The 15,750-nt window shown below is 54.4% G+C and overlaps 1 protein-coding gene across 1 annotated transcript; it reads right to left on the bottom strand.

Annotated features, from left to right (window-relative positions):
- Positions 1-2,158: 2,158 nt before the first annotated feature.
- On the bottom strand, positions 2,159-15,698 carry pex3 (peroxisomal biogenesis factor 3). Its single transcript, XM_042332734.1, has 12 exons — positions 15,617-15,698; positions 12,435-12,589; positions 11,561-11,643; positions 10,153-10,196; positions 9,275-9,399; positions 6,171-6,234; positions 5,548-5,602; positions 5,062-5,227; positions 4,713-4,783; positions 3,346-3,468; positions 2,787-2,883; positions 2,159-2,293 (listed from the first exon to the last, which is right to left on the bottom strand). Exons 1-12 carry the CDS (start codon positions 15,696-15,698, stop codon positions 2,210-2,212), a joined length of 1,149 nt encoding a protein of 382 aa, XP_042188668.1. The 3' UTR covers positions 2,159-2,209.
- Between the last annotated feature and the right edge of the window lie 52 nt (positions 15,699-15,750).

The following is a 15,750-nucleotide window of genomic DNA, read 5'->3' as shown; positions in this document are numbered from 1 at the left end:
TCCCCACCTTCCGAAATGTTTTGCACCTGGAAAAGATTTTTAAAGTTCTCCGGGAGATGAAAGTACCCGAAAGTAAAACCAGAACACGGCAAAGGAAGGAAAGAACATTCTAAGAGCCTCGGAGGCTTGGGGCTGCTCTTTTTGGACACCTCGAAAACACGATAAGGTATTGCTTTATCAAATGCAAGGATCATTATCATTATTATCAAGGTTATCTCAAGACTTTCCCCTATGACCGTGCCTTTGGCCAGCGCCACATAAACACAATTTGTTGTTGACGATAGCATCTTATCACATCGTCGAGATGTCTCAAGAGAGTTTCACTGTAAAGTGGTGCGACTGTGAATGCTTTATTAAATCTGCTTTTTATTTTCGGACGTGTGCAAGCGACTGCCAGGAAGGTGGAAAGCAAACTGGATGGACCGTGGTCTTCTTTCATCTTGCTGCTGTTCTGTTCTTATTTAAAAACTGCTTCTTTGCCTCCCCCCTTCTTTACCCCATCCTTTCGCCCTCCCCTCTCCTCCTCCCCTCCTTAAAAACGAAGCCTCTCTCTTTTTCTTCAATTTCTCAATCACCGAGGGAATCACACTGCACAAATTGGCCGCCGCACTCACCCAAAACGTCCAGGCGTTGCGCTGTGCAGTAAAATCCCGTGAAGCTCTTTGGAGACGAGGTGATAAGGCGTTACATCGAATGTAAGGATTATTGTGAACAAAAGTAATAAGCCCTCAAAAGTGGTCACACAAATCCACCAGTTTGTGGGACGCTGCTGTGCGCAATTGGCTGTGTTTTGCCCAGAAAATATAGTCAATTCACTTGACAGTATATCCTGTGAAGCGCTTTGAGACGTCTCGAAGATGTGATAAGGAGCTGTATCAAATGCAATTAGTATTATTATTATTATATCAATGCATGGATTATTACTGTATTACGCTTCCAATCATCCGGCACCATCGTGTGGACAGATGTGGAGATGCAACCACCGATTCATTTCATTCCTGGAGCAATAAGAATTATTATATTATTGTTCGATCCTGACTGCCCCCCTCCCTCCCCAATTTCAAAGCCCACCTCAAGATTTACCTCTATCGTAAGAGCCCATTCTTGGCGGTGGCCTATACCCTGTGTCCTGAACCAGGCAGTCGGGGTATCTGCTGGATTCGAACCAGCTCCAATAATGTGCCATTGATATCACTGTCTGGTAAGTTTTCCCGCTGGTTGTCCAGTGAGGACCACCTTGCCTGCGGGAGCTGAAGATGTCGTGGGTCAGTCACTCGGATCAGACCTGTTCTGCCTCCTTGAGCCTATCATCCCCACCCTCGCTCCTCATTCCCACCTTTAAATCCCTCCACAACTTACCCCCACTCCCCCGCAAACCCACCACCACCTGTGATCTCATCAAGCTCACCTTCCCCCCGCCCCACACACCCCACCATTTTCAGGCTGTTTGTCCCCATTCTCAGGAACTCCGTTCCAGAACCCCTCCCCCCAGACTTGTTTGCTTCTTTCCTCCTTCAACGTCAGTCTCAACACCTACCACCTCTTCCCCCACCCACCCTCTCGCTCAGCTCCCCCCTCCCCTCTCAGCTCAGGTCCCCAGCCGTACGTTAAGCGCCTTGGGACATGCTCCCGACGTGGAAGGTGGGGTCGGGACGTTACCCCACACGAAGCTCACTACGTACATGCAAAGGGAGAAGAAACAATGAGAGCAATAGGGCAAACACAGAGTGAACGTCAGTGGAGACACATTCCCTTCAGTGTCGCCTTGTTTATTTTAACTGAATCTAAATCCAATCTGAATCGGGAGCAACGTGGTCACTAAAAACATGTCGTTGCCCCCCCCAGGCTGACGGTCACGCCCATGGGAAGGGGGCACTGGGTATAATACAGAGGATACAAACAGGGCTATGATACAAGGTATTTACAGGCAGATTAATGTAATCGTGTCTCGAGAGGGGCTGAGGGCAACCGGGACGACGAGGGACGGCGGAGAAGAACATTGCCATCACGTGGACAGAGCTCGCTGGCCGTTGGGGGTCGCTGAGGGTCACGTTGTCAGGGGGTTGGGGGTGGGGGGGGGGGGAATAGAAGGGGAGCGGGAGGGGGAGAACCAGGAGAGAAAGAGGTGAGAGTTCCACTCCCACCTCCCCCCCACCACTCTCTCCGTCTCTCTCCCGCCGCCCCCTTTCTCTCACCCGTGGCCCCCGGGCTATTTCTCCAGCTGCTCAGAGGTACTGAATGCCTCGTACACGTTGGCGGCGAAATCTTTCACCTGATCCATCATCAGCAGGTCCTGCGTGGGAGAGAATAACAGCGAGTGACAACAAGAAGTTACATTTACACGGCGCTTTCATGTCGGGAGGACGTCCCAAGGCGCTGGACAGTCAGGGATTTGGACCCGAGCTGGGGGTTGGGATCAGGAGGGGGTGGAGGGAAGGGAGGGTGGGGGTAGGAGGGTGGGTGAAGGCGCGGTCGAAGAAAAGGGTCGAGACGTGACTTGAAGGAGGCGAGGGATGGAGCGAGCTGGGCGCAACTGGGCTTCACGATCACCTACACGCACGCACTACATTTTACATGTATGCTGTGAAGCGCTTTGAGACACCCTCCTGATGGGAGAGGCCCTGTACCAAATGCAAGGATAATTATTATTATTGTGATGGTCTTTTCCCCCCTCATCGTGTCCGTGCTGGTGCTCGCTTCCCCCACGGGGAGTCCCACCGGGCACAGGAGGGGTTGAGGGAGATGTCAGGGTCGGGAGGGAGGGACGGAGGGAGGCTGGCACTCACCTGAACAAAGTGGCTGGGAGTCTCGCTGCAGGTGGCGTGCATCTGTCCGTTAATAATCGGGATGATTTTGGCCAGAGGCAGACTGACGCTGGACAAGCTGTGGGGGAGAGGGAGGTGTGGGGAGAGAGGGGGAAGAGGGTGCCACGGAGAAGAGAGGGGAGGAGAGACACCAAGTAATGAGCTCAAGAGACAGCTTGGACTGAGAGCTGAGGTAGAGCCTGGCTCGCTCCCCACTCCACTACCCGCTGCCCCGCGCTCGGCTGGCTCGGGTCTCCCGCTCGCCGCTCCTATCCTCCGCTCCACCATCAGCGACCGCGCTTTAAGGCCAATACGCCCGAAGCTTCAGAACTCTCTCCCCCACCAATCCCTCCGCCTCACCCCCTCCTTTCAGGTCGCGCCCGAAGACCTCGCTCTTCAACCGTGCATACGGTCACCTCCCTCCCCCACCCCTCCGTCTCAGCGTCAAGCGCTCTGGCTGAGGGGCGCTGTATAAATGCAGGTTGTTGTTGTTGTTGGTGTTGGTGGTGTGCTCCACACACGCCCAGCGGCAGTCACTGACCTGGTAATCTTGCCGTTGGGAGTCAGCTCGTGCTCTGTGGGTCTGAAGAACTCGGCAATGTTATCCAGCAGACGGCTGAAGCCTCGTGTCAGACAGGAGCTCAGCACAGTGGAGAAGTCACAGCTGCCGACACACAAACACACGCACACACAGACTTACACAACGGCCAGAACATCAATCACCTCTCAAAGCGACTGCACAGGCGACATCTTGTCAAATCCAGTCCTTCGGATCAGATGTTAAACCCTCTGCCTGTTCTGGTGGACGTTAAGATCCAGCTCATTCAGACTCTGCCGCCCGTACACTGACCCAGACCAAACTCCGCACCCACGGCTCACCGGCTCTGGCCCAGGCTCCACTGGCTCCCCGTCACCAAACGGATCGACTTCGAGATCCTCACACACTCGGTGTTCAAATCCCTTCGCTCCCTGGCTCCTCCCTACCTCCCCGACCTCCTCACTCCCCAATCGACTGGCACCGGCCTCCTGCTCGTCCCTCGCACCCTCCCCCCCACCATTGGAGGTCGCGCTTTCAGCCCCGAAACTCTGGAACACTCTCCCTCTCCCCTCTTTCAAGTCCTGCCTGAAAACTTTCCTCTTCGACCGTGCTTACAGCCACCTTCCCCACCCCCACCCCCCGGCTCGGAGTCAGGCTCCCCCACTGTTAAGCGCTCTGAGACGCTGCCCTGTGTGGAAGACGCTATAGAAGTGCAAGTTGTCGTTGTAAAAGATCTCATCGCTCTACTTGAGGAGAGAAGGGAGTTTCTCTCTCCCAGTTCCTGGCCAACTGTCCTGGGTCACTGTCCGCCCGAACAGGCAGACGGAACCTCGGTCTAACATCTCACCTGAAGGACGGCACCTTCGACAATACACTGCAATGGAGTGTCACCTTAGCGCCGCGTGATTCCAAGTCCCAACCCGGGGCTCGAGCCCACAACCGTCTGAATCGGAGTCGAGAGCATTCCCGACTGAGCCGGGCTGACACCTGGCAGCTCGGGTCATCGTATGAAAACGTTTGCCGTCACTGAGGTCACTTGCACGCGCTCGCTCTGCGCAGAGAAACCGCTGACGTGTCTCGCTCCGCAAGGCTTTGGATCGTCAGCAGGACCTGGAAGTGCAGACCAGTCGCTGGGGGCAGGGAATCCTCCCACTCAGCCCCTGTTAACCCTGCAAGCCAAAGCCCTGAAGGCTAGGGTGGTTCTAGCTGGACAAGCAGCAGGAAATGCCTAAGATCGGAAGATAGTCTATCCCTCCAGATTTTCTCTCTCTCTCGCTCCGTGTCAGAGATTGATCTTTGTCTCTAAGATCGGAGTCCGTCGGTCTTTCTCTCTCTCTCTCTGGTCAGAGGCCCTACACCCTCGTACACACCTCTCCAGCATGTCTCTCGTCTCGTTCAGTAGTTTGATCGTGGTCTTGTCTTTGTCTGTCAATCCGCAGGCCTGCAGCGAGAACAATAATCTGCAGTTCACGTCCTGTACACACGCCTTTCTCTCTTCCTGACCCCTGCCCGCCCACATACATACAAACACCCCACACACACACACACTCACATCCCCACACACACACACGCGCGCGCCCCAGACACATACACATACACACACGACACACACAAGGCACACACACGTGCACGCCACACACAACACACGCACACACGCCACAAACACCACACACACACATATGCCACACACACGGTCGCTGTAGTTAGCTGCTTGGGTACCTGTGAGGCGAGTGTGTCGTCCTCGTCAGGGATCAGGTAGCGGCAGAGCGGGGACCTGGTGCTGGGCCGCTCCATATTCCGGGAATGTCGTCTCTCAATCTGCTCCCGGATCGTCCGGATGTGATGCTCCAGATCCACAAGTGTCAAGGACTGTTTCAGGGAGATGCTGGGCAACAGCAGGACATGTCAGTCACTTACAAACACACACACACATACATACACACACACACAGTAACAACAGGTCAGTCAGTCACACACACACACGCTGTGTAACAACAGGTCAGTCAGTCACACCCACACACAGTGTAACAACAGGTCAGTCAATCACACACACACACACAGTAATAGCAGCCAGTGTCAGTCACACACACGCAGAGAGAACACTGGTGCAAGGTAAAGTTCACGAACACATGGAGAGATGCTGTGCAGGACAGAGTCAGTCGCATGCAGAGAAAGCGAGCGAGAGAGAGAAGCTCCAGCACTCACCCCCCAATCACCTCCCGCACGGCCTGCTTCACCACCGTCACCAGCTCACTCAAACCTAGCTCACAGAGAGAGGGAGAGAGAGAGAGAGAGAAGCCGGGAGTGAACACAGAATATGAAACTGATTATTTCAACACAAAGAAGGGGAAATAAATAATAATCATCATAATCCTTGGATTTGATACAGCGCCTCATCACGCCATCGAGATGTCTCAAAGCACTTCACAGGGTATATTGTAAAGTGAACTGACTGTGGATTTTGTGGGCGAAACGATTCCAGCGCTCTTAAGCGCTCAGAAACACTCCCCTGCGTGAACAACAACAAGTGACCTTCACGCAGTGCCTTTCACGTCGGAAGGACGTCCCGAGGAGATGGATAGTCAGGGATATGGACCCAAGCTGGGGGTTGGGATCAGGAGGGGTGGAGGGAAGGAAGGGTGCGGGTAGGAGGGTGACACAAGGTGTCTTGCCAGGCAGAGGATGGTGGAAGTGGAGGAGTGAGCGGGAGTAATGTAGGGTAGAGGGCAGGGATTGGGGCCTTTTGGGGCAAAGGTCGCTGTATAAATGCAAGTTTTGTTGGGGAAAAGCGAAGGCTGAACAAGTGTGCAGGCAGCGCTGACACTTACCATCCCCGAGGAGGTGCTGTATACTAGATAGGTATTGCTGCTGGACTTCAGGGGGAGCCTGTGTCTGCGGAGAGAGGGAAGGAGAGAGAGAGGGAGGGTGAGACAGACAGAGAGAGACAAGGCAGAGGGACAGAGCAGAGTGAGGGAGAGAGAGCAAAGTAGAGAAAGACAGAGGGAGGGAGAGAGACAGGGATAGAGAGAGAGACAGAGAGGGAAACAGAGAGGGGGGGAGAGAGAGACACAGACAGACAGACAGACAGACAGACAGACAGACAGACAGACAGACAGACAGACAGACAGACAGACAGACAGACAGACAGACAGAGACGCAGACAGACAGACAGACAGACAGACAGACAGACAGAGAGGAGAGACACACAGAGAGAGAGACAGACAGAGAGAGAGAGACGGACAGACAGATAGAGAGAGAGACAGAGACAGAGAGAGCAGAGGGAGAAACAGAGATAATAATAATAATCCTTGCATTTGATATAGCGCCGTATCACGTCATTGAGACATAACATAACATGTCTGAGGAGTAGGCCATTCGGCCCTTCGAGCCTGCCCCGCCATTCAATCATGGCTGATCTTCTAATCTAACTCCAGCTAATAACCTGACGCTGCCTTAGCCCCATATCCCTTAATCCCTTTTGCAATAAGAAATCTATCTCAGTCTTGGATATGTTCAAGGACTGAGCGTCAACAGCCCTTTGGGGTAGTGAGTTCCATACATTCACTGCACTTTGAGTGAAGAAGTTCTTCCTCCACTCAGTGAAAGGGTTGGCCTCTGATTTTAAGGTTGTGACCCCTGGTTTTAGTTTCTCCAACCGGGGAAACAATCTCCCACTATCTACTCTATCATTGCCCTTTGGTGATCTTATAGGTTTCTATAAGATCCCCTCTAATTCTTCTATATTCTAGAGAATATAGGCCCAAATTGGTCAGCCTATCCTCGTAACTCATCCCCTTCATCCCGGGTACTAACCCAGTAAATCTACGCTGCACCCCCTCTAAGGCAAGTACATCCTTCCTTAAATGAGGAGACCAAAACTGCACACAGTATTCCAGGTGTGGTCTCACAGGGCCCTATACAGTTGCAGCAAGACTTGCCTACTCTTATACTCTAATCCTTTCATAATGAATGTTAACATACCGTTCGCCTTCCTAATTGCTGCAGCACCTGCAGACTAACTCTCTGTGATTGGTGTACAAGGACACCCGAGTCCCTCTTATTTTACTTTATTCTTTCCCTAACCTCTCTAGTTAGTCAAGGTTAGGACACATTCCAATCTCTCCCCTTCTAAAAAATAACCCGCTCTACTGTTTTTGCTCCCGAGATGGATGACTTTGCACTTCCCTACATTATACTTCATCTGCCACCTACCTGCCCAATCAACCTAACCTCCAACCTATCTATGTCGCGCTGCATTTTTTTAATGTCGTCCTCTGTGTTGACACTTCCTCCTAGTTTTTTTGAGACGTCTCAAAGCGCTTCACAGGATATACTGTAAAGTGGTTTGCCTGTGTATTTTGTGAGTAAAATACCAGAGACGTGAACCCACATCCCGTGTGACTGGGAGGAGAGAGTGATTACCAGACTCAGCCAGGCTGTCACACCAGCCATCTCCCTTGTAAACATCCCAATCATCTCGGCCTCTGCAGCCTTACAAGGACCCAGGACATGTATCGCATCTGTTCAGATCCCTACACATCTAACGTCTAGATCCCTACACCTCCCACGTCTACACGTCAAGTCACACGGCATTTAGATACTGCATAGAGTTGCGGTCACCGCGACGTACGGGAGAAGCTGCCGAGACCGTTGATTCAGTGCAGAGAAGAGCAGGAACTTGTCGGGGGGAGGGGGGGAGCTGTAGGAGATCTAGGGGTTTGAGTTGTCTCATCGCTCACCATGTCAAAACAATGCGAGGCAACAATAAACAAGGCAAACAAGAAGCTGTTACTGCTAAATCTGCTGAGTTCAGATCCCCAGATGTCCTATTCAGGCTGTACAGAGCTCTAGTCAGACCACACAACTGCATAGCGTTCTGGTCACCGGCCCCAGAGATCAGCGCAGAGAGAGCAAGGAGGCTGATCCCCAGTGTTAAAGAGAGATGAGCTGCGAGTGATGATTTAGACAAGCTCGGGCTCTTCAGTCTTGTGATAAAAGGACTCAGAGGGGATCTCATAGAGGTGCGTAACATTTCAGACGGAATGGGACTGAAAAGGTAAACCCAGATCATTACGTTCGGATGCATCAAGACAGCGGAACGAGAGGACGCAGGTTTAATGGTGGAAAGAGCAATTTCAGGACTCAGGGGAGGACATTTTTCTTTATAAAGAGGGTAATTATATCAAATAACAAGGGGAGGGTAATCAATCACTGGGACAGGTTGACAGGAAGGGGCGCTGAGCCCAGGACACTGGGACTCATTTCAAAGCAGCTTGATGCTGTGATTGGTGGGGGTGGGGGGGGGGGAGCGGTAGTGTGGGTGTTCTGGAGGGAGGAGATCAAATGGGCCAAAGGGCCTTATTCACCCCGGACTATCTAATTATCTTGCGAATGGCGGTGAATGCTGCAGGAGTTATACAGTATCTGCTGCATCTTTCCCCCTGTGTTGTGGCGCCGCCTCGTGGAGCGTTCTGAATACTGCGGGGCTTCCTCCCACAGTGATAACAATTCCCAGTGTTTCACAGGTTCCCGGGTGACACGTTTTATTAAGGATAAGAACAGCAATAATCCTCGCCTTTGATATGGCGCCTCATCACGTCATTGAAACGTCCCAAAATTTGAGTGGATTGACCGTATATTTTGTGGGCGAAACGCAGCAGCCAATTGCGCGCAGCAGCGTCCCCACAAACAGCCGTGGAATGAGCGACCGAATTTATTTACTTAGTTATTTGATGGGATTATACCCCTGAAAAGGTGTCGTCCTGCCCGGGAATCGAACCCGGGTCTCTCGCTCGCGAGCCGAGCGCTCTAACCACTACGCTGCAGGCCTCCACTGCACATAATCACTCATGTGTGGGCGTTGCTGGCACAGACTGTGGCAGGGAGACTCTGCCACTGCCCCAGCGAGCCGCCGTCCGGCCTGTTTACTCACAGCGACATTCTTGCCCATGGCTGCGTTGTCCAGGTAGATGTAGCCCCCGATGATGTTCAGCTGCACTCTCAGCAGGACCACCAGCATACACGTGCTGTACACAGCCACCAGGCCCCGGCTGAAACCTGTAACCAGCAGGGCAGTGAGCCAACACAGGCAGATTCACCCACCACTGGTCAATCAACCACACTCCCCAGCTCACACACGGCACGAGTTAGATGCACAGTAACACTCCCTCTACACTGTCCATCCAGCACTCGCGGGTCACACACCACACGAGTTAGATAATAATAATAATAATAATCCTTGCCTTTGATATAGGACCTTATCACATCGTCAAAATGTCTCAAAGCGCTTCACAGGATACTCTGCAAAGTGAACTGACCGTATTTTGTGGGCGAAACACAGCCGCCAATTTGCACTCAGCAGCGTCGCACCAGCAACTCATAATTATATAGCGCCTTTCACGTTGGGAGGACATCCCAAGACCCTGGGCAGCCAAACATGAGTGCATGACCAATATTCTTTTTATTCGGCAGATTTGTTGGCCAGGACACCGGGACAGAGAAATTCCCTTCTCTTTTCGAATAGCGCCACAGGATCTTTGACATCCACCTGAACAGGCAGACGGGACCTCGGTTTAACGTCTCCTCCGAAAGACGACACCTCCCGACAGTGCAATACCCCCCAGAAGTGCATTGGAGCATCAGCTTAGACTGTGTCACTCCCAAGTCCTGACATGGGGCTTGACCTCACAACCTTCTGACTCAGAGGCGAGAGAGAGAGAGAGAGAGCGCTGCCACTGAGCCAGGCTCACACACACACACACACATTGTTCTGTCGCTAACATCAGTAAATGAATTGTAACAATGAATTACTTATGATCTTCAGATCCTCCCAGATCTCCAACTTGTTCGCTGGTCTATGGAGAGAGAGAGAGAGAGACAGTAAATATCATTGAAACTTCAAACACATGGACACATTCAAAGACAAGCCAACCAGAAACACAAAGGCCGTCAGCACAGAAGGAGACCATTCAACCCATTGTGAGGTGAGTGGGGTCTCCTCAGAGCTGAACTGGCTCCAAGGTGACATGTTTGGCAACAGAGAGTCAGGATTGAGCCAACAGTATTCCAGGGCACTGCTGATGACAGCACAGCCCGGCCTGGCTCATTGGCAGGACCTGGAAGGGCAGACTCGGCACTGGGGGCAGGGAATCCTCCCTCTCAGCTCCTGTTAATCCTCCGAGCCAAAGCCCTAATGGATAGGGTGGTCCTAACTGGACAAGCAGCGGGAACGGTTGCCGGACAGCGATATCAGCAATGTGGTTTCAGCTGGTGAGACCCCAGCAGTTACCCCAACGCACACTCTGGGGTCCCCAAGTCTTGGCTCTTGCTAACTTGTGCTCAATTCCAGGCAGGGCGAAACCTTGGGCAAGTTTCCTTACTCCACACAGAGCCTAATAATAATCCATCCAAAAAACCAAAAACAATAATAAATTGGTCATTTTCAATCTACGACTGTTTGTGGGACATTGCTGTGCGCAATTGGCTGCCGCGTTCGTCCACAAATATACAGTCAATTTATTTACAGTGTGTTCTGTGAAGCGCTTTGGGACGTCCTCCCAACGTGAAAAGCGCTATATCAAATGCAAGGATTATTATTATTATTATTAATAGCCTCTGGAATCCTCTCAGGATGTGTCCCACCAGGGAGAGAGAGCACATTCCACTCCAGCAATCTATCCCTGGGATTTCCATGTGTAGGTGGGATGCGTGGAATTCTCAGTTTGGTTTGGATACTCTTAAGCAACGGTGATGGGTTTCCACATGTCAGACACCCGGCTGAGCAAGAAATAGTGTCACAGTTGCCTCGGGTTTATGACGTATATATTTTATATGGAAATCACAGACTCAAACGCTCACACCCCTCTGGACCCATATAAGGGTTTCAGTGAGAATCTCTCTCTTTCTCTCTCTCACACACACTTCTGGCCTCTCTCTCTCTCTCTTTTGGTCATGCACACACTCCCTGATTCTATCGGTGTTGGGAGTGTGATATTCTACGTCTCTCTCTCTCTCTCTCTCTCTCACACATTCACACACTCCTGGACTTAATCTTTGTTGGAGTGTGACATTCTGTGTGTGTCTCTCTCTCTCTCTCGGGCTCTTTCTCTCTCTCTCTCACGCACACTCTGCACTCTACCTGTGTTAGGAGGTGACATTCTCTCTCTCTCTTTCACTCAGACACTCCTGGTCTTTCTCTCTCTCTCTCCCCCCACCGTACCTGTTTTTGAGGAGGGCTGTGAGACTCTCTGAGTTGAGCTGTTGCATGATGGCTTCTCGCAGTGTTGGTAGCATGGACAGCACTGTGGGGACAGAGAGGGAGACAGACATCATCATCATCATCATCAACAACGACTTGCATTTATATAGCACTCCTCACACAGGGTAGTGTCCCGGGTCCCATTCACACCCCCTCCTGCACTGTGAGAGAGGCGGGGGCTCCAGCCCAGGTGAAAAAGAGAGAGGGAGGAGTGTCTTGAGCCGGGGGATCAGGGAGAGCTCTATCTAGGAGAGCCCTGAGGGCAGAGAGGGGAGAAGGGGGAGGGCTCTCCCAGGAAGCTAGAGAGGGGAGCGTTCTCCCGGGAAGACAGACAGAGAAAGGGAGGTGTGTATTGGGGAGTTAGAGCGAGGAGCGAGGGGAACAATCGATCTCGGGGAGCCGGACATTGAGGATAGCACTCTCTCCGGGAGACAGAGAGGGAGGAGGGCTCTCCGGGGAGAGAGACAGAGAGGGGGAAGGGGGCAGGAGTGTTCTCTTGGGGAGACAGAGAGAGAGAGAGAGAGAGAGAGAGAGGGTGGGGGGCGAGAGAGGGTGGGGGGGGAGGGGGGGAAAGGGGAGTATTGGGGAGACAGACGAGGGGGGGGAGCGAGTGGGGGGAGAGCGAGGGAGAAGTGTTGGGGTGACAGAACGAGGGGGGGCGAGAGGCAAGTGTTGGGGAGACAGAGAGAGTGGGGGGGGGAGGGGGAGGCAGAGGGGGGGGTGGGGGGGTGTTGGGGAGGCAGAGAGAGGGGGGGAGGGAGTGTTGGGGAGACAGAGAGAGAGGGGGGGGTGGTGTTGGGGAGACAAAGATGGCCTGGATGTCCAGCTCTCTTACCGTCATGTTACACGTGCGTTGGTTGCTCTCGAAGTGGAACTGGCGCCGGGCCTGGGAGATGTATTCCGCCGCCTCGTGCTCCTGGAGCTCCCGGAGCTTCCGCTGAGCGTATTTACCCAACAGATACACACCTGGGAGAGCAGCAACGGCACTCGCTTAGCATCCATTACTACTCGCTCACCCTCTCATATATTTACACTCCCTCTCCCCCTCAGTCCCCGTCTCTCCCTCGTCCCCCCTCAACCCCCGTCTCTCCCTCGTCCCCCTCAACCCCCGTCTCTCCTCGTCCCCCTCAACCCCCGTCTCTCCCTCGTCCCCCCTCAGCCCCCGTCTCTCTCTCTCTCCCTCGTCCCCCTCAGCCCCCGTCTTTCCCTCTCCCACATCCCCGTCTCTCCCTTTCCCTCGTCCCTCAGCCTCCATCTCTCTTCCTCTCCCCCCTCAGCCCTCGTCTCTCCCTCGTCCCCCCACAGCCCCCATCTCTCCCTCAGCCCCCGTCTCTCCCTCTCCCTCATCCCCCCTCAGCCCCGTCTCTCTCTTCCTCTCCCCCTCAACTCCTGTCTCTCTCTCCCTCTCCCACCCCAGCCCCCGCCTCTCCTCTCCCACCCCCAGCCCCCGTCTCTCCCTCTCCCACCCCCCGTCTCTCACCCTCACACATTTCGCCCACAAAAATACACAGTCAATTCACTAGACGGTGTATCCCGTGAAGCGCTTTGAGACGTCTCGAAGACATGAAAAGACGCGATATCAATTGCAGGATTATTATTGTTATTATCATCATCATCACACTCCCTCTCCTCCTCGTCTCTCCCCTTCCCCCTCCCTCAGCCCCCGTCTCTCAGTCTGTCCCGCGCTCTCTTTAAAATATTAATAATCCTTGCGTTTGATCCAGGGCCTCACAGCACCTTCGAGACGTCTCAAAGCGCTTCACAGAATACGCTGTAAAGTGAATTTGCTGTGTATTTTTTGGGGGGTGAAACGCGGCAGCCAATTGCGCACAGCAGCGTCCCCACAAACAGCCGTGGGCGGAAGTGACCCAAATTATTATTGTTTTTGAACGGATTATTACTCCCGGAGTCAAGTCTCTCTCTCTCACACACACTCACTCTCTGACTCTCTCCCTCTCTCTCTGTCTCTCTCTCTCACATTCTATCTCTTACCCTCTCACTTTCTCCCTCACTCTCAAACTCACCCGCTTTCAACGCTCCCTCTCGCAGTCTCTCCCTCACACACTCTCTCCCTCACACATTCTCTCTCCCTTACAACAACATTTGAATTATAGAGCGTCTTTCACGTCGGGAGGACGTCCCAAGGCGCTGTACAGTTGGGTCAGGACCCGAACAAGGGGGAAATGGTCAGGGTGAGGGGAGGGAAGGAGGGAGAGAGGAGGGGGGAAATGGTCAGGGTGAGGGGAGGGAAGGGAGGAGCGAGGAGGGGAGAGAGTCGAGAGGGGAGCTGAAGGCTCGGTCAAAGAGAAAGGTTTGAGACCGGCCTTGAAGGAGGAAAGGGAGGAAGCGGCGAAGGCACTGGGGGATAGAGTTCCAGAGCCTCGGGGCTGAGAGGCTGAAGGCCCGCCACCGATGGTAGGGCGGTTGGGGCGGGGGACGTGGAGCAGACCGGAGCCAGAGGAACGGAGGGTACGGGCAGGTAGGTAGGGGGATAGTAGGTTGGAGAGGTAGGAGGGAGCGAGGCCGTGAATGGCCTTGTAGGTGAGGATGAGGATCTTGAAATCGATCCTCTGGGGGATGGGGAGCCAGTGGAGGCGAGCGAGGGTGGGAGTGATGTGGTCGCGGTGCTGGTGCGGGACAGTACACGAGCTGCAGAGTTCTGAATGACCTGCAGTGTGGAGGGAGGTGGCGGGAAGGCCGGCGAGGAGAGAGTTCCCATAGTCCAGCCTTGAGGTGACAAAGGCGTGACCAGGTTTCAGCCGCGTGAGGGGTGAGGTAGTGCCGTAGTCTGGCGATGTTCCGGAGGTGATGGAAGGCGGTGCCAGTTGTGGTGCGGATGTGAGGGAGAAAGGACAGCTCAGGGTCGAACAAACCCGAGGTTCCTGACTGGCTTTGAGAGGTGGAGAGTGCAGCCTTGGATGCTGATGGTGTCAGCGCCTGAGGTGCGGAGGCGCTGACGTGAGCCAATCAGGAGGGCCTCGGTTTTTCGCACGTTGAGCTGAAGAAAGTTGTCTCTCGTCCAGGACTCGATGTCGGACAGGCAGCTGTCAGGACATCGGGGTCGTGGAGTTGAGAGTAGAGGAGGAAAGGTAGAGTTGGGTGTCATCCGCATACATGTGGAAGTTAACCCCATGTCTGCGGATGATGTCACCGAGGGGGAGCATATAGAGGGTGAAGAGGAGGGGACCGAGGACAGAGCCCTGAGGGACTCCACATGAGACAGTGCGGGGGGTGGAGGAGAAGCCACTCTCTCCCTCACACACTCTCTCCCTCACACTCTTTCTCTCCCTCACACTCTCTCTCCCTCACACACACCCTCCATTCCTCCCCACTTCACTCTCTCTGTCACATTCCCCCCTTCTCTCCCTCTCTCGGTCACACTCTCTCTCACACACTACCGCCCTCTCTCTCACACACTCTCTGTCACACTCCCTCACTCTCTCTCTCTCTGTCACTCTCTCTTCCTCCCTCTCACACTCCCTCTCTCCCTCCCTCTCTCTCACACACTCCCTCTCTCTGTCACACTCTCTTCCCCTCTCTCTCTCACACACACTCCCCCTCTCCCTCCCTCTCTCACTCCCCCCCTCTCTCTCACTCTCTCTCCCCCTCTGACCTCCCTCTCTCCGCCCCTCTGACCTCCCCCTCTCCCCCCCCCTCTCCCCCCCCACCGACCTCCCCCTCTCCCCTCCCCGACCTCCCCTCTCTCCCCCCCTCCCTCTCTTCCCCTCTCCCCCCCCTTGACTCCCCTCTCCCCCGCCTCTGACCCCCTCTCCCCCGCCTCTGACCCCCCTTCCCCCCCCCTGACCCCCCTCCTCCCTCCTCCCCCCCTCTCCCTGACCCCCCCTCCCTCTCCCCCCCTCTCTCTCCCCTCCCTCTCCCCTGACCCCCCCTCCCTCTCCCCCCCCTCTCTCCCCTCCCCTCCCCCCTGACCCCCCCTCCCTCCCCCCTGACCCCCTCTCCCCTGACCCCCCCCCTCCTCCCTCTCCCTGACCCCCCCCCTCCTCCCTCTCCCCTGACCCCCCCCTGACCTCCCAGCAGGACCCGGTGACGCCAGTTTGCGGCGGTGTCTCCTCACGAGGCCCCACACGGTTCCCAACATCTCGGCCCCGCGGCTTCAGCCGGAAACCCCGGGGCCGGACCGGAAGCTGCCG

This window comes from Callorhinchus milii, unplaced genomic scaffold (genome assembly GCF_018977255.1).
Source record: "Callorhinchus milii isolate IMCB2004 unplaced genomic scaffold, IMCB_Cmil_1.0 Scaffold3, whole genome shotgun sequence".
In the NCBI taxonomy this organism is placed as follows: domain Eukaryota; kingdom Metazoa; phylum Chordata; class Chondrichthyes; order Chimaeriformes; family Callorhinchidae; genus Callorhinchus; species Callorhinchus milii.
Note: the sequence above shows the minus strand (reverse complement) of the source record. Positions and strands in the feature narration are given on the sequence as shown.

Excerpts from the sequence above, each read along its gene's own strand:
- pex3 (XM_042332734.1), bottom strand. The coding sequence starts at position 15,698 with ATGTTGGGAACCGTGTGGGGCCTCGTGAGGAGACACCGCCGCAAACTG. Across the intron at positions 11,644-12,434 it reads AACGCACGTGTAACATGACG|GTGCTGTCCATGCTACCAAC; the intron begins GTAAGAGAGCTG and ends TCTGTCCCCACA. Across the intron at positions 3,469-4,712 it reads ACGAGAGACATGCTGGAGAG|CTGTGACTTCTCCACTGTGC; the intron begins GTGTGTACGAGG and ends GTGTGTCGGCAG.